Source organism: Ailuropoda melanoleuca, chromosome 9 (assembly GCF_002007445.2).
Source record: "Ailuropoda melanoleuca isolate Jingjing chromosome 9, ASM200744v2, whole genome shotgun sequence".
NCBI lineage: Eukaryota > Metazoa > Chordata > Mammalia > Carnivora > Ursidae > Ailuropoda > Ailuropoda melanoleuca.
In genome coordinates, this window is record NC_048226.1 from 101962917 (window position 1) to 101984455 (window position 21539).

General features: G+C 58.8%; 1 protein-coding gene across 22 annotated transcripts in view; it reads right to left on the reverse strand.

The window, feature by feature from the left end:
* TSNARE1 (t-SNARE domain containing 1) overlaps nt 1-21539 on the reverse strand; it is a 102784-nt gene that overhangs the window by 40882 nt on the left and 40363 nt on the right. For 19 of the 22 annotated variants that reach the window (XR_004627955.1, XR_004627954.1, XR_004627956.1 and 16 more), the window contains 4 exons: nt 17900-18049; nt 16414-16908; nt 5535-5612; nt 4670-4739 (listed from right to left, as the gene is read on the reverse strand). Coding sequence is in view for 17 of the 22 variants with exons in the window: in XM_034668690.1 (XP_034524581.1) it covers nt 4670-4739; nt 5535-5612; nt 16414-16908; nt 17900-18049 (793 nt within the window). In the remaining 5 variants the exon portion in view is untranslated. Of the gene's footprint in view, nt 1-4669; nt 4740-5534; nt 5613-16413; nt 16909-17538; nt 17691-17899; nt 18050-21539 lie in introns of those variants that run through there. The other 3 variants (XM_034668697.1, XM_034668698.1, XM_034668694.1) reach the window with 3 other exon arrangements.

Sequence of the window (21539 nt, forward strand, 5' to 3'; positions counted from 1 at the left end):
TGGCCCAAGATCCTGCTGGTCCGAGCTCCGGGAGAGGAGTCAGAGCCTGCCTGGTGCCTCTGCAGCAGCCCTGGGCTGTCAGCACCGAGCCCACCCCCCCAGGAGCCCCAGCCCCGAACCGCACTGGATCAGCGCTATCCAGGCCTCCCTGATCCCCTCCGAGCCGATCCTGATGCACAAACCCTGCCGAGGGGAGGAAAGTGCTGCCCACTCAGAGCCAGGGGTGCCCCAGGGCCCCACCCCACCCGCCGGGGCCTCTGCCCTGCCCCCCTACCCCACCCACCGGGGCCTCCGCCCTGCCCCCCCACCCTGGGCCGAGGCCCTGACCCCAGGCGGCAGCGGTGAGACCCTGAGCAGACACCTCGTACACACACCCCCACACAGGGCCACCCCGAACTGCACAGGGTCAAGTGAGAGGAAACAGACCTGAGACAGTCAGGACATCCCAGGGAGACCGTCCCCACAGTCACACACTAGGAGGGGGATGCTGGGTGGTCACTTCCCTTCTCCAGGCTGGAAGCCCCCTTTGTGAACACAGACTCGCCCCAGTGTTGCAAACCAGGAAGAGGGAAGGGTGCTGTCAGGGTTGGGCGAGAATGGAGAACAGGCGTGCCGACGGCAGCAGCGGCCCGCAGACGGGCCCCAGCACCCCACGGGGGCAGGGGCAGCCTGCCAGGTGCCTGGCCTCCATCACTGAATGAGGACCTCACCCCTGTGAAGCGGGTGGGTAAGGCCGGTCACTAGGGAAAGGAGGCACTGCTATGGCCCCCGTGAGGACAGGTCAGGGCTCCAAACCACCCACCCTCCCCCTCTCTTCCCTCCCCCCAGTCACATCTGCCCCGTCCAGTCCAGTCTCTGGGCAGAGGCCCCACGACACAACCGGTGATCAGCGAGCGCCCCCACACAGGCCTCCAGGCAGAGCTCTGCTCCTCCCCTGCCAGGCCACCCTCCAGCAACATGGGGCGGGGGTCTCGGACCTCTGGGGACTGCAGCAGAGCTCCTGAGCTGGGGGCCCAGGTGGCCGCCATACCCTCCAGCACTGCTACCATCTGAGGCATTCTCTATCCCCCCATGGCCCCCTCCACCTGCACCCCTGCTCTGGGCTGACCCCCCACTGCAGCCAGGTCTGACTGGATCTCTGCGGGGCTGAGCCTAGCACCAGGCAGGGCCACCATCATTGCCACCTTCCCACAGAACACCCCCAGTAGGGTCTGGTTCCACACGTCACAGATCGGGACACCCGGGTCACACTGCATGCCACACAGCCAGGAGGGGAAAGGCCGCTACCCCACCCCACTGCTGCAGCCTGTGAGGACATGGCTCCAGGGCAGAGCTGGCCCAGGCCCCAGGCTACGGATGCAGTGGGGTGCCAGGACATGCAGTGGGGGATGGCAGGGAAGGCCACGGTGGGGCGCTGGGGGGCACACCGCGGGAGGGGCTCTGGAGCAGAAGAGGCAGGCCATGCTGGACAACAGGATGACACAGGCATCCCTGGGGGTGCCCAGCTGCGTGGGCCTCCAGACTTGTACCCAAAGCACTGGCCCTGGGGCTGCCTGTGACCCCGGGAACGGGATGCAGCAGTGACAGGTTTCCGGTGGCGGGAACTACAGAGCAGCCTCTGAGAGAGGTGGCGTTAGGCAGGTACTGGAGGAAGAAATGCCCCATATGAAGGTGGAGCAGTGAGAAGTGGGAGGTTAGCATGCACCCCCATGCACCCCGGGCACGGCCACCCACCCGCCTCTGCTTTCTGCCCTTCAAGGTCCACCGGTCCTGGCTCAGGGCCCCCATGACCACTCTCCTGGAGGCTGCTGTGCCCCCGGCCCCGTGCAGGCCCTCCCTATGCCTCAGTGAGGCCAGAGCCCCCAGGCCCCTTCACAGACGCCAACGCGACAAACAGGGGAGAGCTTGTCTGCACCTTGACCACCACGGGACTCAAGCATGTTGCAAGAGGCAGACAGCGCGGTGCGGCCCTCACGCCTGCTCGGACGAGCTGGGACCACCAGGGCCCCACAGCTAGGGAGTCCTCCCTGTCAGCCCAGAAGGAGCCTCCCCGCCTGCTGTGAACACCGGCTAATGACATCCAGGTATGGGCTGAGCCCCATCATCCTGATGCTGTGCCCACGAGGCTGAGGGGACAGCCCCCTAGCCACAGGCACACTGCTCACACAGGGCTCCTGGAACGCCCACCCATCCCTTCCACAGCAGCCTGGGTGAAAGCCCCCTGAGACAGACAGACAAGGTTCTGCGGCCACTGAGCTTCACGCCACGGGGGAGAGAGACCAACCCGGCCACCTCGGCCGATCGGGGAGCCTATGATGGTGTGCCCAAGACAGGGTCCCCTCACAGTCCTGACACAAATGGCAAAGCCCACATGTGTCTCGTGCAAGGCAGGAAAATCAGGCTCAACTCGGTGAGGTTCTTAGGTCACTAGACTTATTCACATTGAAGGAATGTCCTCTCTCCTGAGATCAGAGCCCACCTGCTCCTGTCATACTGAAACGTCTTGTCTTCTATCTTCTACAACACGAGGGCAATAATGGATGCTAGTGAACTTTTTTTAGTCTTATTTGACAAAATAAAAAAGCCACTGGCCGTCAACGTGGAGAGAACACAGAGCCGGCAGCTTACGCCAGCCTCAGTCATTTACAAATGCGAACAGTCCACGGCAGGCACAAACCCCACCATGGAAGGGGTCCTGGAGGGCTCCAGGCCCACAGCCTGGTGAGGAGCTACCCCCTAGTCCGCGGGGCAAGATGTTCGGTGGGGAAGGGCTCTGCTGGGAATGGGGTTCCGGGTGGGGGGAGGCAAGAAGGCGCTAAAGCCAGAGACTCTGCATCTGAAGGCTGAGGCTGAAGGGGCAGGAGTGGGCAGTGACCCCAGCAACAGTCCGTCCCCGTGGGCCGCCCGGCATCGGCCAGGTGCAGGAGCCAGCTCTCCGCTCCAGACCCGCGCCGGCGACGGCAGCCTTCGGCCAGCTGGGCAAGGCAGCCCAGGAAACGCGCTCAAGGGCCAGGGCCCTGAACATGCCAGCCACTCAGCCTGGGGACGCCGCTCCGGAGACCTAGCCTGGAACAGAAGGAGGGGCCGCAGCACTGTTCTGGGAACCCCAGTCGTGATACCGAGCAATGGGAAGAGCCGGAGGTCCAGCCCCGAGTCTCAGCCCGTTGACTACCCAGCTTGCACAGCGTCCTCCACAGCTCTGAAGAGCACGTTTCTAGTGTGTGATGAGGACACACACCCCCCAGACTCCTAATGGTAAGAGCGGGATCCGGAACATTATTCACTGAAATCCAATTCTGCAAACTACGTAAGGACTTGAGGGGAGGCTGGCAGGAAATACCAAAATGTTAACAGTGCCTCCTCAGACATCCTGTGTGGCCGCATTTCCTATAATGAACATATGCTACTTTCACAATCAGAAAACAATACGTTATTTTAAGAAGAATAATTAAAAACAGAAGTGTACATAAAATGTGCAAAGAGGCCTCAGGTGCCTTAAGCTCTGGGCCCCCAAACTTGGAAGAAGTGGTCCTAGCTAGCCTGTACGGATGGACAGGAGGAAAGATGGATGGACGGGTAGCTGGGTGAGACGGATGGGTGAACGGATGCTAGGGTGGGTGCACGGATAGATGGGTGGGTAGGTGGTGGCAGGCAGGCAGGCGGGTAGGAAGGTGGGTGGGTCGATGGGTGAGTGGGTAGATGGACGTCCGGGTGGAGAGATGGACAGGTGGGTGGGCATACAGGTAGGAGAATGAACGCATGCGTGGGTGGTTGGATGGGTGGACACACAGATGGACAGGGTGATGGGTAAATAGATGGAGAGGGGCTGTGGCCTCTCCAACAGACATCAGTGCCAAGAAGAGACACGCACTCTTGGCCACAGCCCACACCCCTCAGAGCACATTTGGTCCAGCGCCCCACACTGATATCCTCCCAGGCCGGAGGCTCAGGCTCAACCACACCAGGGTCCCCTGGCAAGGACGTGGCAAAGGGAACGAGGGCATAAATGCAGGTCTCGGGCTCCCCCTCAGTGCTCCCCACACGGGCCGTGTTGGGATCACGTGGCATTCTCAGGAAGTGTCACCAGGCCCTGGGTGGCAGGGCGTAAGCAGAGCTGCCCTGTGCCAGCCAGGCTAGCCCCTCTGCAGAGGTCTCCTTTCTCTCCCCCCAGAGACCCAGCTCCAGCAAAGCCTTCCGGTGAGGAGCACAGCCTCATCCTAGGCTGACTGCTTCACCCAATCCGACCCAGGGCAGGCCTCTGGGCACCCCCAAAAGGAAAGCCCAACAGGACCCCCACAGGGGCAGAACCAAAACCCCCAAGCCCCCCTCCAACCTAGCCCGTGCATCCACAGGGGTGCTCGCAAGTGTGCAGGCCCCGTCAGTGAGCTCCGGCGTGTGACACACACAGTTGGGCCAAAAAGCATGCAAGCTGAGCACACGCTGGCGTGCATGGGTGTGTCTGTGCAGGCGTGGCAGGCACACCTGCACTTCCACGTGGCGTGGATGCAGGCACCCCTGTGTGCCCCACGGCGGGGGACGCTGGGTGTGAGCTCAGCCTCAGGCTCCCAGCACAAGCTTCGCTGGCCCTTGGGTGTGTGGGGCTGGTATGCAAGCGGGGGCAGGGCACACGTGTGCACACCCATGGGCACGCACACGATCATACACTCACAGGCTCTCCCTCAGCTCCTGCGTGTCATTCGGCGTGCCCAGGGACCGGAGGTTCTGCTCCAAGGAGGTCACTGCCAAGAGAAAGGGACGGGCATCAGGAGCAGAAGGACCCCCGCCGACCAGGTGATCCCCAGACTCCAGGGCGCATGCCCCGCCCCCAGCAGAAGCAGGGCAAGGAGCCCAAGGACATGGGAGCTGAGGCCAGGGAGACCACAGAGTGATTGCCACAGCCCAGCCCCAGCCCCACATCGGCCAGTCATGCCCCCAGCAGAGCCCCCCAGGCAGGGCCCTCTTCCCGGCCCTTCAGACACAGGCCCACAGGCTCCCAGCTCCAGGGAGCTGCCCCTGAGGGCCTCACCCTAGGTCTGGAGAGGGGGCTTTTTTCCTCTCCTGGTCCGCACTCTTCCTGCTCACCTGGCAGAGCTCAGGGTTCAGGGGCAAACACCAGCCCTCACCCACAGGGTGTGGCAAGCCACCCCCCCGTCCCCCCACCGGTCTACAGGAGCAAAGGAGGAGGCTGGCCCCGGCCCGTGAGGGAGGACTCTCACTCCTGACCCCAGCCCTGGTGACCTGTGAGGCGGCCCGTGCTGCCAGTTGGAGGGAGGCTCTGAGGCTCCCCTTCCCAGGCAGGGGCGGACTTGTCCAGACTGCAGGGAGCGGTGGACACACAGGCCACCTCTGCCCTGCCCTGAGACCACAGAGCTCTCCTGGGACCGACAACAGGGCCTGGGCTGCAGGGTGGCCGAGTCAGGGGACAGCCACGGGCACGCCCACCACCCCATGTCACCTCGACCTCCCGTGGCATGCTCAGTGGCCCAAGACGGCCAGGTCAGGTGGCGGTGAGACCAGGCCCGGCACAGACTCACCGTGGGAGTTAATTCGGAAGACGCTGGCCGATGTCTGCTGGAACAGCTCCTGGAGGTCACCTGGGTCCACCTGGGTGGCTGGAAGAAAGCAGAGGGAAGCACATGTGCTCTTGGAGTTGTCTGCTCTAGGCAGTCTCACTCTCCCTGCCTGGGGTCACCCAGAGCATCAGGGACGGAACGCCAAGCCCGCCCCAGGGCACGCAAAGCCACAGGAAAGGGAGGAAAGCAGGGGGCAGCCCCTTGGAAAGGCACCAGCACCCCTGAGCCTCTGCACTGGCACACTCGAGAGAAGCAAGGACCCAGGCCCATGTGAGCGCCTGCACACGCGCGGTCACTGCAGAATTATGACTCACAGGACAGACGACCCAACGCCCAGCAACTGATGCTGAGGTGGGGTCCGTGCCCCAACAACAACACACAACACAGCTAAGCCTCTAAAACATGCCGGCGAAGGAGGCGGGCATGGGCCTCGTGCCATGTGGTTCCACGGACATGAAGTGTCCAGCTCCACAGGGACAGAAAGCAGATGCACGGCGGCCAGGGGCTGGGCCAGGTGTGGCATGACTGCTAACGGCTGGGCGGTTTCTTTGGGGGTGATAGAAGGTCCCGGATTATTTGTGGCGATGGCTACACACACCGTTGGAAATACTAAAACCCACCAAAGTGTACATTTCAAAGATGGATAACATGGTGATTTTTATGTTGTGTAAATTTTAACTCAATTAAAAAAAATTCTACTAAACATTGTGTGGACACCACCAAGTCCTGGGGGGACGGGAAGGCCACACACCGCGGCCACAACAGCAAGATCTGCTTCCCTTAATGGACGAGGCCCTGCCCACCCGTGGCCCTGCCCGCCCTGTGGCCCAGCCACAGCCCCCTGGGTATCCACACAGAGAAATGCAAACAGGCCCACAAGAAATGGTGTAAGACGCTCACAGTGGCTTCATTCCCAGAACCCGAAAAGGGTGCCACTGGCCACCAACACAACACACAGGGCCCTTCACGTGACGGAGCCACAAAGAGAAGGACTCACATGCATGTCTACACTGCCCACACCAGCCCCCAGGAAAGCCTGGATGCATCAGACCTGAGCAGGTCTCCAGGCAATCGACAGGAATTTGTCCATGATGACAAGGGTCAGGAGGTGGAGGGCGCAGTGGCCTGGACAGGAATGGGGAGCCATGGCCTCTGGGCCCCCACCCCAGGCTGCACAGCCTCGTGGTCCTCGCCTATGCAACGGGGAGGCTGGTGGGAATTTTTCTACAGGACGGACATAGGCAGGGGCTCAGGCAATGCCAGCTGCCGACCCCTCGCCTCAGTATGAAATGAAAGGAGGAAGTGCATGACTCTAAAAATCTTTCCTTGTCTCGAAGTCTGTGTGTAGATGATTCCAGAAGCCATTTACACTGGGGCAGAGTCCGCCCATCCTCCCTTCGCAAAGCTATCTTCCTCTGGACATCACTTGTAGCCCGTCCGTGGGGTCGCCCCTTGGCCAGCCCTCCTGGGGCCCCCACCTGGGCCCTGTCTACTCCTGACCCCATGGGGTGTGCGTCTTTCCAGATGACACTGGCTTACTGGCTTTGAGACATTCTGTCTCAGATCCGGGGATGAAGCAGCTGGGCTCAGAGAGATGGAGGAAGTGGCCCAGGAAAGGGCAGAGGCGGGCTGGGCTGGCAGCCTTTACAAAGGTGGAGAGCTGCACCCCGCGGGGCAGGCGGCTGATGGTCTCAGCGGCGGGACACAGATGCAGCTCTCCAGGCCCTGCTCCAATGGCCAGGCAGCGCAGGGTCCTCAGGGGAGCAGGCCCCTCACTGGCTGGGGTGAGGACCAGGTGCCCGAGAGCAGCCTGGGAGGCCCCCAGCACAGCGGCCGTGGGTGCACCAGCCCGGCCAGAGCAGCAGGTGCCGCCGTCTACGACACCACGGCCACCAGCCCCGGGCGTTTGGTGCCCACAGAACACACCGCAGACAGGCGTGGAAGCCGGGGCAGGGCAGGGCGGGGCAGGGGAGGGGGCTTCAGCCGGCTGCCTTGGGAACTACTGCAGACCCACAGGGCTTGGGGGGGTGCAAAGGTCCCAGCCCAGGAGCAAGGACAGCAAGAGCACCTAGCCTTCCGCCTCCACGGGGGTCTGGGGGAGGCCATGGGGGTTTCTACCTCAGCGGGGGCGATGCCCGGGAACGCCGGATGCCAGCTGAGGCCTGTCTCCCTAGGAGCCGGTCTCTCCTTGGTCCTCGTACCTGGCCACGCAGCTCGGACGCTCCCCTGCAGCCAGGAGGGACCGCGGGGCCCAATTCTCACCCTGGAGTTAGAGCATCCAAGTGCCCTTTCCCCTCCTGTTCTTACAAGGAAGCTGCTGGCCCGGGACAGCCTCTTGCCCCTCTTCCTGGCTGGGATGCCATGGGGTGTGACATCCGACCAGGGGACACCCCTGAGGGGGCAGAGCCGCAGCTGGGGGCTGCCCTGGTGACTGCAGAAGGAGACTGAGGCTTAACCTCTTCTTTACCAGCACACGGACACAGCAGCACAGAGGAAGGGCCGGAAACCTGACAGATCCCCATGTCCACACACACACTGCTGGGGCCGTTGGGGGGACGGGCTCACCGGGACTGTGCGCCCAGACTTCACACCCAGGCAGCCCGCCCGTCAGACAGGGCGGGCAGTGAGACGGTGACCGCACAACACCAGCAGGGCCTCTGCACGCAGCCTGGGGGAATGATGCAGGGCTGGGATCCAGGCAGGGCGAGGGTGGGAGGATGAGCTCAGGGCCTCGGGGAAGAGGTGGCAGGGCTATGGGAGGCTGAACTCGCAGGAGCAGAGGAAGAGGGAGGACATCATGTCCCTTAGGCCCAGATGTCCAGTGGGTGCAAATGGGGTGAGACAGGGTCGGCCACCGGCACAGGAGACATAGAGAAGAAACAGGCGAAGGAAGACACGAAGAGGTCACTGTGGTCAGCAGCGGGTCAGTTGTGGGCCATGTGGGGCGACTCTCATGTCAGAGGTATGTGCTGGCCAATGGAATCCAGAACTTAAGACCAAAAAAGAAGCCAACTTCTCCTGGAATCACAATGCAGGCAGGGCGCCTGACAGTACTTTAGCTTCTGTCATAAGGGAACAGGGCCCTGGGTCACCATCCCCTGAAAACAGCTAAAACTGCATGAAAGACGGGAAACGATGTTCTGATCCCGGGCAAGCTCCAGTGCAGCCCTGGGAGAGCATCACCCCGGCCATTTCTCAGAAGCAAGGCCAGACCGCGGAGCAGGGAGGATGGGCCGGTGGCGCTGGGTCCAGAGGTAGACCCCGGGGCCTGGCAGGTGCAGCAGTTGCCCTGGGAGCAGGAGACAGAGGGGAGACAAGAGGCAGAAGGGGCTCCAGGAGCCTGCCTCAGTCCCCTGGTCTCCAGCCAAGCCCATGTCTGTGCTTGCACGGGGAAAGACACTCCTCGGCTCAGGGCACAGGGTTCACGAGGGAGCTCTAGGCCACCTCCTCACCCAGCACAGCCGGTGTGAGTCAGGGGAGTCACACAGGAGCACAGAGCAGAAGGCGAGGAGCTCTGAGCACGGCGGCACCCAGCAGTGACCGCACAGGCCATGCCTCCAAAGCAGGGCGGAGTTAGTCTCAGGGCGGCAGCTATTCAGAAGTGCCCCAAAAGATCACAGCGACCCTCTGCCCCTGGAACAAAGTCTAATCCTCCTCAGGTAAAGCAACCAAACCCAGTACAAAAGGACTCAAAATTCACAAGCAAAACTTACTGCACATAGGAAGAAGCAGGAGCACGCAACCCCTAACCGTACGAAAAATCAGCTAACGTGAAATCAGACCCAGAAACGACGGACAGGACTAAGTAGCGGAGAAAAGCACTCATCAACGTTGCAACAGTGCTGAAGGACAAGAAGGGGCGCAGCTATCAGCAAGGAGGGACGGAAGATGCAGAAAAGCCCCAGAGGTGCTTCCGAAGACCCAAAGGAGGACATCGGCAGTGAGCTCCCCCTGCTTGGGGTCGGCAGCAGATGTGATGCTATGGGGCACAGGGGAGTGGATTCGAGGAAAGCACGGTGGCTGAGCCACGGGGACCTCGGGGTGACACCCAGCAGCCCAGCACCTGCAAAGCCACAGAAGAGGAGCCACAGACAGGCAACAAATGAACAAGAAGTTCAAGAGATCAGGGCAGAAAGAATCCAAATTTTATGCAATTAAAAACTGAGTGCAAGGGGAATTTCATAAATCCCAAGCAGAATAAATATTAAAAATTCAGAGCGCAAGGCACAGTAGTCAAAACTGCAGGAAGCCGGTGGTGAAGAGGACACTCCTGGCCAGAGGACGCGCACACCAGCACAGAACGAAATACGGGGGACGCTTAGCCCAAACATGCCGCAGCGACGGCTGCAAAGTGCTAAAAGAGGGGGAAAAAATCTTTCAACCAGAATTTTATACCCAGCAGAAATGTACTTCAAAATAGAAGAACAATAAAAATTTATTTTAGACAAAAAAGCTGAGAGACTCCGTCCCAGCCAGATGTGCAGCCCAGGAAGCATTAAAAGAAATCTGTCAAAAGAAACGATAAAAGGAAACGTGGATCCACATGAGAAGCCAGGGTGTGAGAGGGCGGGCGGAAAGGCAAATAAAAAAGACACCTTGTCGCATTTTAAATTTGTCTCAGAGAACGCTGATTATTAAAGCAAAAGCAGCAACACGCCACTAGCGGCGACGCGCCATCCGAAGGGAAGCGGAGTCGGCCGGGTGAGGCCGGCACACGCGCGGCGACCGAGCCGGACCTGAGGCAGGCTGCCCGCAGCTCAGGGGGACCAGACACTCTAGAGCAGCCACCGAACCACAGAACAAGCCGGTATCACTGAGGAGCCGAGGGGGAGGCCACACGGAATAAACAACATTCAATTCCTCCAAAAATACAAAGGAAGAGAGAAAGGAAAAGAAAGGGAAATACAGACAGCACACATCAAGACGGGAGACTTCAACCTGAGCATATCGGCATTTCTGCTAACGACAAACGGCCGAAACCTGGGCTTGAGTGCGGTCCGCGGCTGCCCGGCTGCAGGGCGCACACGACGGGACCTGCCATCCCCGGCGCTCTCGCGACGGCACCACTGCCACGGCAGAGATGGTGAGATGGGGTCTAAAGCAAACTCCATATACACTGAGCACAAGAAAAGCACTTTACATGGAAAAGCAGACATAATTTGTAAGTAAAAGGTTTGGAAAATACACTGCGTGAGACAGAAATCACAAGAAAGCTGAGCGGCTGTGCTAACGTGAGCGAATTCAGAACCACGCATGTAAGCAGAGACAGAGGGAATGCTTCTGCAATGACGAAGGGGTCCACTGATGAAGACGACAAGACAGTCCTAAGCGTGCTGCCGCTACTACCACAGCCTGAAAACGTACAAAGCAGAGACTGATGGAGTTGCAAAGAGAAACAGACAAATCCACACTCACAGTGAGCGTCACCAACACGCCCCCAGCAGTAAACGGAGCGGCAGACAGAAAATCAGTGAGGATAGCAAGACTTGAACAACACCATCGATCAACTTGACCTGCGTGACATTTACAGGACACTCCCCCCAACAAGAGCCGGATACACACTCTTGTCAAACTCACATGGTACACACACCAGGATACACCGTATTTCAGAGAATACAGCAAGTCCCGTTGTGTTTATAACAGCTGAAATTATAGAAAAGATTCTATGACCACAACAGACTTAAACTAGAAGTTCCTGACAGAAAGATATCTGGAAACAGAAAGACTTATTTCAAAATTTAAACAACATACTTCTGGACAACCATTAGTTAAAGAAAAAATTACAAGGGAAATTAGAAAATATTTTTGAATGAAATGAAAACACAATATATACAAAATTGTTTAAGTAAGGCAATGCACAGAGGAAAATTTATAGCCATAAACACTTACATTAGGGAAGAAGAAAGGTCTCAAGTCAATGATCTAACAGAAGCGAATTTAACCCCAGAGTGAGCAAAAGGAAGGGAATAATAAAGATGAGCAGAAATCAATTAACTCGACATTGGATAAATAGAGAAGATTAATGAAATCAAAATCTGGTTCTTTGAAACAATCGATAAAATTGATAGACCTGCAGTCAGACTAGTCAAGTACGAAATAGAGAAAACACAATTAGCAATGTCGGAAATGAAAGAGGCAGCTTACTGCCTACAGACATTCAAACAATACTAAGGTAATATGCAGACACTAGCATGGCAGCAAATTTCACAACTTTGATGAAATGGGTAAGTTCCCTGAAAACACAAAAGATCGAAGGTCATATAGGAAGAAGCAGAAGGCTGGGTGGCACTGTAGCATGCTAACATGTAACACGTAACATGCAACACGCTGACATGTAACATGTAACACATAATGCATAACCTATAATATTATAACACTATACGACACATGACACTGTAACAATGAGGAAACTGTAGTTTCAAATCTTCCCACAATGAAAACACCAGCTCAGAGGCTTCTTTGGTGAATTCTGCCAAATATTCAAGGGAAGAATAATACCAATTCTACACAAATTCTCTCAGAAAACAGAGGAGGAGAAAATAATTCCCAGCCCACATCAAGACTTACTTTATAGTTAGGATAGACAAGGCGGCTTGGTATTGCGGAAGTGGAGACCCAGATCGCCAGGGACAAGCGACCTCCCAGAGGCTTTGGACAGAAGCGTCCAGGTGATCCAGTCTTTTCAAACAACAGTGATGAACAACTAGGTAACCCCTGTTACCGTATGGTGACTAGCATAATATAATAAAAAATCATTAAAAAATAATAAAATAAAATAAAAATTAAAAAAATAAAAAAAACTAGATAACCCCTGAACTCAACCCCAAATCCACAAAACTCGGAATCAACTCCCCATGTATCAGACACTTACACTCAAAAGCTAGATAAAACTTCAGAAAACAGGGGCACCTGGGGGGCTCAGTCGATTAGCATCTGCCTTCGGCTTGGGTCATGATCCCAGGGTCCTGGGATCGAGTCCCGCATCGGACTCCCTGCTCAGCAGGGTGTCTGCTTCCCTATCTGCCTGCCATTCCCCCTGCTTGTGTGTGCACGTGCTCTCTCTTAAATGAATAAATACAATCTTTAAAAAAAAACCTTTAAAAAACAATAATTCCGGGACTTTGTAGTAGGCAAGAACTTTTTAGGTGGGATATGAAGACCTGAAAACACTGATAACATCAAAACCTAAAAAGCTTCAAAAAGACCCCCATCAAGAAAAGAAAAGGCAGGGCAGAGACTGACAGAAGGTTTGCAACACAGCTATCCGACAGCCCCAGAACCCAGAAGCCAGGACGGGCGCGAGCCACATGGGTCAGCCCAAGCCCGGTGTGAACGCGGACCACAGCAGAGGAGATCCACACGCGGCCACGAGCACAAAGACATCATCACCAGGGACAGGCAGGCTGACATCGGAGTGACGCCCGCGCCCGCACTGCCACGGGATGGCTGAACTCAAACCCAGGGCAAGAGCACATGGTGATGGGAATGCGGAGCGTGCGCAAGCCCACGCGCTGCTATGGGAACCGAGCGGGACAGGCGCTTTGGAAACCAAAGGTTTTGGAGAAAGTTACATTATCTATCCAACCCCCAGAAGAGTGACGATGTCTGCCAATGCAAAGATGTTACACGTTCGCAGTACCTTCACTCAGCCAAAAGCTAGCAATCACGAAACCGTCCATCGGGGCGGACGAGACACAAACTGTGAGATGCCCACTCCCGACAACGGAAGGACAAGCCACGGGACCCCTGACACAGGAGGCCACGTGCCCGCGAGCCCACAGACGCCTACCCCATGGCGACACAAAGCAAGCTAGCGGCTGCCCTGCGCCAGGGCGGACAAGGTGAGGGGGCCCCCTCTCTATATTCCACCACAGGGGAGCTGCTGGGGGTGTGTCCTGGGCACACCTCCCCGAACCACACACGGACGCACTGTATCCCTCGTAAGTTCACCTCCATGAAGCCGTGTCCCAGGCCCCACACAAGGGGAAATAAAATCAATAAGTAAAATCGGCAGAACTTATTGGGCTTTTCTCTGGGAGTCCTCCTCCTCGCTCTCTGCTTCTACCGTGAGCAGAGACAATGGGATGCTCTCAAGCCACCAAATCAAGGTTCCTGGCTCCACCAACATTGCCATGCAGGTGCGCGACATTATCTGCCCGCTGCAGAAAGGGGACCCGAGGCTTCCAATGCACACTTGGCAACGCCCTCCGTCCGCCATGAGGCCCGGCTCTGCATCTGCTCCAGCCACCTGCCCTTCATTTCTCCGGGGCCCAGAGGCAGCTGCCGCAGCGGCCCCACTAGTAATGCGGGGGCGGGGGGGCAGCAGGAGCACAGAGACCCCCTTGGAACCAAGTATTGCCCCCACCTGCCCTATCACGTGGGCCGGGTGGACAGTGGGCTCCGCCAGGCTCTGCCCAACCACGGCGTCTCCCAGGTACAACAGGCGGCTGGCTGAGGGACCGGAGTATTGACTTGGACTGGGCAGGAGGGGGCCAAGTGGTAACATGGAGCCCTGGACGCAGGACGACCAAGAGAAGTCAGGGGACCTCTCAGCTGCAGAGCAGACAGGCCTGGGCGAAACCCAGTACTCCAGTGCGCCAGCGCTGCTGCTGGGGGGGGGGGCGGGCAGTGACAGCAGTGCCACATGCCAGGGGGATGACCCCACTGTGGGCAGTGGTGGAGGAGGAACAGCCAGGAGCCTGCCCCACAAAGGCGCCCCTCCAAAGGGTGACAGCCTAAAGAGGCCAAGGCTGCTGCAGGCCGTGGCATGGCTAATCGTGCCGCAATGGATTGGTAATGTCTGCACAGACAACGCCAGAGTGTCCAGGGACCACGGCAGAATTTCCCGTTTCTCCTTGTGGACAGCAACAGTCCTGCAAAGTGCTCTGGCAAAGAAAGGCTGTGCGACCCGATCCACGTGCGGGCAGGTGCAGGGTGTCCCGCTCCTGGGCCGCAGTGCGGACCCTTCCACGCATGCTCAAACACTCCCCACAACTCCAGTCTGTGGCAGGTCACTCTGCAAAGGCTAACCTTCCAGGGCCTCATGAAGAGGAAGCATCTGGACAACAATCACGAAGCCGTGAAAGCCAGGAGCTGGGAGCCCGTGTGCGCACGCGGGAGCAGCACTGCGAGGGTGCCACACTACTGCCTCCACGCGCTCCAGGGAGACGAGCGCCCCCAGGTTCGAGCGCTGGAAAGCCAGAGGGCAGGGCCGCAAGGAATGTGCGCGGCCAGGTCCCCAGCTGGTGAGGGTGCATCCATCGCCAGACGCACTAGCTCACCACGAAGGGGATGAGCGGACTGCCGCGAGGCAGAGCAGGGCCCGGGGCCGGGGCCGGGGCCGGGTTGTGGGCAGGACCAACGTCAGCAGGACCAGGGAGGCAGACAGCTGTGCGGGACGAGGTGGCCTCAAGGTCCGGGTGTGGGGCAGCACTCTGGGCTTGCAGGAGGGAGGCGAGCGTGCGTAAGGGTCTGTCCAGGAAGAACGTGGGAGCCAACGAAGGAGGCAGAGCTTTGCTAGGCCCACTGAGCACGGCAACCCACAGGGGCTTGCACACCCCCCTTTACAGAGCAGGAGGCCCTCAGCCTCAGGGATCCCACTGCTCAGGGGTCCCAGCTAGCACAGGTCACCAGGGCAGCAGTGCCCAGACCGCTGCCCTGCCCGTCACTGGGGAGACGACGTCACCAAGTCATGCGTGCGGCTGGCACCACAGACGTGAGACCCAGCCTGTGCCGGTCTCTAGGCAAACACACGTGCTTGCTTCTGCTTTATTTCTGACAGTGTATTTTCTGGCCCTGTTTCAAAGTCAAAGACTAGTAACGACTGAGAAATGGACCTCAGACCCTACCTCCAGCACCCGCCTATGACAGGCAGCAGGCACAAATGATCCACACCCCCACCCCACGCCTCCCTTCCGGCCCTAACTGCCAGTGTTGGGCTCAGCCTGCACCCTCCTCCAGCTCCCAGCGGGGGCTGCAGTGGCCCCCGTGCAGCTCTTCACCCTGCATGCCGCTGCTGGGACCGCGTAAGTCTGCGCAATGGGCACCTGTCTGAGACCCACCCCGCTAAGCCCCCAGACACTGGGCCGACCTCCGTCGACCCCCAACCCACTGCGCCACATGAGAAGTCACACCCCGCAGAGCAACGCTCCCCTGGAAACCGGCCCATGGAAGGACCGCTTGAACGCCGGGTGACCCGCCCCCCTTAGCTGTCCGCCTGCCCGTCCTGACACTGCAGGGCAGGCCCAGCCCGTACTCAGGCGTGTTCTGGATGTTAGGCCAGCAACAGAGCCCAGCACTCCTGACCACAGTTTTGCTGCCCAGACAGTAAAACCAGAAAGTCAGCAGGAGCGCTTTATTTAGAAGACAGGGTACGAGCAGGGATGGCGGGGAGGGCGCAAGAGAGAAAGGTCAGGGTGTAGAGGACAACGCGGAGCAACCACGGTCTCGAAAACCTCGTATTTCAGGTGTGAGTGTGTATGTGGGACCGCAAAGCAAAACGCGTTTCTTCCCGTAGGTCGTGGTCCAGAGGCCAGAAGCAGACGTCCTTGAGAGGAGAGCCGCGTCTCGGGCGTGCCCAGCTCCCCGCTCCGCAGCAGGGCGCGAGGGCAGAGGCAAAGCAGAGGAGAGGCAAGTCCACCTGAAGCGCCTGGATATTCAGAAGTCTGTCCCCGCGTGGCCGGGACAGTGCGTGCACGGAGGAGCAGGAACTGCCCCAAGACCCTGGTGGTGGGGAAGAGGAGGAGGGCATGACAGGAGGTCCCTGGGGCAGAAAGACGAGGAGCAGCCCGAGGCGGGTCTCTGCTTCCTGCCCGCCAGCCAGCTGGGGCAAGGGACTCACCTCGGAGCGGCTCCGGGCCGAAGCCCTCCGATGACAGGGCCTGCCACGAGAAGGTCTTGGCCACCGCCTGCTCCACGGGCGTGAGGGCCAGGGCCTGGGGCCCGCCGCGGCCGTGGGCCACACGCTGGAGATCACCCAGCTTGCGCCGCACGAGGGCGCGCAGGTCCCGCCACTTGTGCTTGAGGTCCACAATGTCGCGGCGGCAGTAGCCCAGGGCGTTCACGGCCTGCAGGATTCGGCTCCACACGCGGTACCTGCGGGCTGGCTCGGCCTTCAGCAGCCCTGTGCCGAACAGCAGCTGGTGGTGCTTGCTGACCTTGGACACCAGGACCTCCGTCTCCTGCGGGCAGAAGTTGGGCTTCCTCTTCTTGGCCCGCGTGGCACTGGGTCCCGCCAGCCGGCCATGGGCCCCACCGGCGGAGTCCTTCCTCGGGCCGGCAGTGGGTGGTGAGGCGGGCTCCGGCATCCCACTGGCTTCAGGGACGACCCCTGGCCCTGGAAAGGCACCAAAAGGTGGGTGTTTAAGGCCCTGGGCCAGGGGGGGTGGCGGCTGTGACACCGGCTAGCGGGGCGCCTCCTCTTTGGCTTCGGCTTCAGGACACTGCCGCGGGCTCCCAGCTACCGCCCCCCTCCCTGCACGGTGTCCAGGGGCCTGCGTCCAAGTCCGAGCCCAGCAAGTGGATGACAGGAGCAGGAGGACAGCCAGGCGGCCCGGCCTGTAGCCGCCCCCCCGCCCCTCTGTGCCCCGCAGCCTCCCACTCCTCAGCTCACAGGGGTCCCTGAGCTGGGCGGGCACACAGGGCCAAGTCTCCGGGCCTCTGCCCACCTGGGAGCTTTGTCGGCAGCCAGGCTGTGCCTGCCGAGCACAGGGGGACCAGCTGTAAGGGCAGAAGAGGCAGCTCCCCCATGAGACCACGCGTTTCCCAGACGCAAGGAGAGAGTGAGCCCCCAGCACTGAAAGCCCCTGGGGGCAGAAGGATGTGTGAGCCCCCTGGGGAGCGCTCGGAGAGCAGCAGCCTCACCTGTCTCCCCCCAGGTCCCTATCAGCTGGAAGGCTCCCTCTACAGAGGCCCACATCCCCTCCCCTCACTAACGCACATGCCAAGGACCCTGACGCTCCCTCACCAGCTCGCCCTACACGGAGAAGCCAGGCTCTGGAGTGAAGGGGCCGCGTGAATTCGTCCCACAGGCTGAGCCTCCTCCCTGGAGTCCACGGGGCCCTGACAAGCACTGGTCATCACACGACAGCTCTCCTGCCGCGCCACCTGCCGCTCCACCTGCCGCCCGTGGGGAAGGGGAGGCTAGTGGAGGTGAGGGTCCAGACCACCCACAGTCCGTGCTGCAGCTTGCCCCCAGCTCAGCGCTGCCTGGGCACCCCCGGCTGCCACGCCCAGCTCCCGCCTACTGGCCCTCCCGCCTCAGCACCCGGCACCTCTGGGTGGCCTTTCCCAGGTCCCCCCCAGACCCAGCACCCTAGTGGAAGTACCTCGCTTCCTGGCCCTCGGGCCTCTGGACGTGCCCGCCGACCCCAGATCACCTTCCCCATCCTTGCCCACACAGGGGTCCTGCGGGCGGCTGTCTGGCGACGGGCAGGGGAAATGGCGGATTCCGTACTCGGTCCAACATTTAGCGCACTCTACAGACAGCAAGGGACATCACAGTTATACCCAGCCTGCCCACAGAGCAGCTCAGGGTGCTGCTGGCAGAGCAAGGCTCTACACGGGATAGCAGGTGCCCTGAGCCCTCCCAGCATCCATGCCAAGAAGCTCCATTTAGGCCCACCTCTTCCAAGAAGCCCTCCCAGACTGCCATGCCCTGAGCAACAGCCACTTTGGCTGAAGACTTCTTTAAATCACGATTATTCTAAAAGGTGACCCCAGACAAGGATGAAATCTAGAGCAGGGCCTTCAGGTGTGGCCCACAGACCAGGCCAGGACTTCGACAGGTGTTACCCGTCAGTGACGAATGACATACAAAACTAGAGAGTAAGGACTTAGGGATGTTGATGGCAATTCAAAGCCACCACAACACCCGAGCATGGGATCATTCTGTTTATAAAAATGTTGTTCCATGCCATATTGGGAGTGAAAAATAAAAGCCCGCCCTTCCTGACGCTCGGTCTCAGGGCTGAGGAGCACCGGTGCCGGGCACCTGTGCGGCCTCCTCCCCATACCCGCCCTGGACAGGCCCCGCACGGGGCTGGACGCCCGGAGACGACATTTCATTTTCTCCTCGATCATTCTCATTTACTCAAAAACACATCCTAGACACGTTCCGCCAAATCTATCAACCCTAAGACACACCTCATGAAAACGTCTTACGATCTCGGAAAGATGTGCCTTTCCGTCCATGGCCCTGGGCCATCTGTGTGACCTCGTTCTCTCTGGAGCTCTTTGGAAGGACAGTTTCCAAGGAGCAAGCTCTAGGAGGTGATGGCTGACCCGTCTGAGCACGCCCACAGCCGCCCTGAAACCCAGGGGACACAGTCCCAGCACCCAGCTCCTGAAGGGCAGCTCCTTCTTGGAAGAGGCCCTGGACTCGCATCTCCCCAGAGGAGGAACAGCAAAGGACATCTGTTCAGCTCATATTCTGCGTCCCTCTGGGGGCGCGGGGGAGGGGGACACTGTGGCCCAGCATGACAGGGACAGAAGGACTGCCCCAAGCAATCCCCCTTGGGCCCCAAGCGGGGTGGGAGAGGCCTCAAAAGGTCATCTCAGCCATTCTCGCCTCCAGGCAGCAAGGACCCAAGCACATGGGAAGCCCACGGGGCTCCCAGCCAGCCTCGGGGGAGGCTCCACCCCCCCCCCCACTCACAGAGCCTCCACCCTCCAGGAAGGATGGAGAAGGGCAGGGCAGCCGGCTGGCTTAGTTGGGGATGGAGGTTCCCACGCCACAGGCAGCTACAGTACAGCACGCTCCCGACTCAGACTACAAGAACTCTGCCAGACATCTGGGGAGGCAGACACGGTCCTGGACGGTCACAGCACGTGACAGAGAGGCCACGCCCGAAGCCCCACATTCAGGCATCTCTGTGGGTCTGAGGGTCTGACCACAAGCCTCCAGGTGCCCTGTCACTTCCCCTCCTCCCGAAGGGCTGGGTGGGGAGCCAGGTCCTCTCCCCAGACAGCTGCGCCAGGCTCTCCTGCAGGCACACGTTCCCCAGGCCCAGCAACTTGCCCAGGCCAGTGTAAGGAAGAGGCACAGCTGTCCAGGTACCTGGCGACAGGGGTCACCATCGGCTTTGGAGCCCCCAGAGTCCCTCCTGTGAGGAGTGAGGTGAGGGGCCCGGCTGGAGGCCCACGTCACCGCCCACATTACCACCTGGTCACGGAGGTCCAGTCCCTGCCCACCTCCTCCTGGTGACTCCGCGTGGTCCAGACACCTGTGAAAGGGCCGGTCTGGTCCATCCTCCAGAATCACATGACCCTTGAACTTTGAGGGGGACCTGAGACAATGTTTCTGATTATTAGAATACACACAACTGGGGGAAAAGCTCAAACACAGACAATTATAAAGAAATGATAAAGATCGTTTGCAACCACAGCACCCAGAGGTGAACGCTGTGGCCACAGAGGTGGGGGTCTTGCACGATTAGAAGACTCTGGACACGGCTTTGCTTTACTGCATTCAGCGCACCTGTCACCACATGAGGACGTGTGTGGAAGTCACCCAGCGACCTTTGACAACTCAAGCTAATGCCCACATCACAGCCGCCTCCCCCAGCAAGGTGGTGATGGCGCTTCCGCATTCTCTGTGCACAACCACACTGCAGCCAGCACCCCTGCCCACGCCCCAATGACGCCCACACCCTGACGACGCCTGCGCCCCGATGACATCCACACCAGATGACGTCCTGGTGATCCAGAAAGAGGGAGAGCCAGGCCAGGAGCGGGAAGGTGTCGGGGTCCGGGAGCAGCCACGCCCTCTCCTCCGGAGCAAGCCGGCTCCACCGCGGCCCAGCAGTGCCAGCGCACTGCCACCTTCAAGCCCGTCTCTCTGGGCTGCGGTGAGGCTCAGCCGTGTCTCCAACCTCTTCACAGGGCTGGCCCACTTGTAGGAATATTTTCAGGTTTTCCTTTGATTTATGTGGGTTCTTTATGTGTTAATAATCTGCCAGTTGGCTTTTTGCTGTGTTTTTGCTATGGTTCTACCACGAAGAGACCACCCCAAGCCCCACGTAATTACCCACAGGATCCCACGAACCCTGCACTGCTCGGTGCACAGCAGGTCCCAGGTGGTCGCGGCGGCTCCTGCACAGATGGGGGTCTCCACCTGGCCCCAACATCCTGCCCAGAGCGCTGGCCCCTCCCCGGAGCCTCCCCACGTCACCCCGCAGAGGAGCGGGTAAGGAACCAGCAGCACCAGGACTCAATGACGGTCAACAAATCAGGACAATGTGGGTCCTCTCCTGACAAAAATGCAATTAAGCAGACATCATTTTTAAGAAACAACTAGGGAGGGGCGCCTGGGTAGCACAGTCATTAAGCGTCTGCCTTCGGCTCAGGGCGTGATCCCGGCGTTATGGGATCGAGCCCCACATCAGGCTCCTCCACTATGAGCCTGCTTCTTCCTCTCCCACTCCCCCTGCTGTGTTCCCTCTCTCGCTGGCTGTCTCTCTGTCAAATAAATAAAATCTTTAAAAAAAAAAAAAAAGAAACAACTAGGGAAAAAAATACATACGTTTGGAAACAATGAACAATTTATTCTAAATAAATCCTGGGGGAAAAGAAATAATAAAAAAATTTTTAAAAACAAAAAGATTCCTGAGTCAAAGAAGATATAATAATGGAAATAAGAACACACAACTGAACTTTAATTTAAAAACACTGCACGCTTCTGAATGTCTGCCATTCGACTAACACTGACCATCTGGACACTTATGATCTCAAGTCTTTTTACTACAAAAAAAAAGTGAATACGAATGACAAAAACATCCAACTTAGGAGTTAGAAAAGTAAAACAGCATCAACTTAAAGAGAGAAGGAAGAAAATGATAAAAGTATGAGCGGAAGTCAATACAGTAGACGGTATCAAGAAAGTCAGAAGTCAGTTCTTTAGGGAGACTTAAAAAATTGACAAGCCTCAGTCAATACTGATTACGAAAGAAAACAGGGAAAGTACAAATG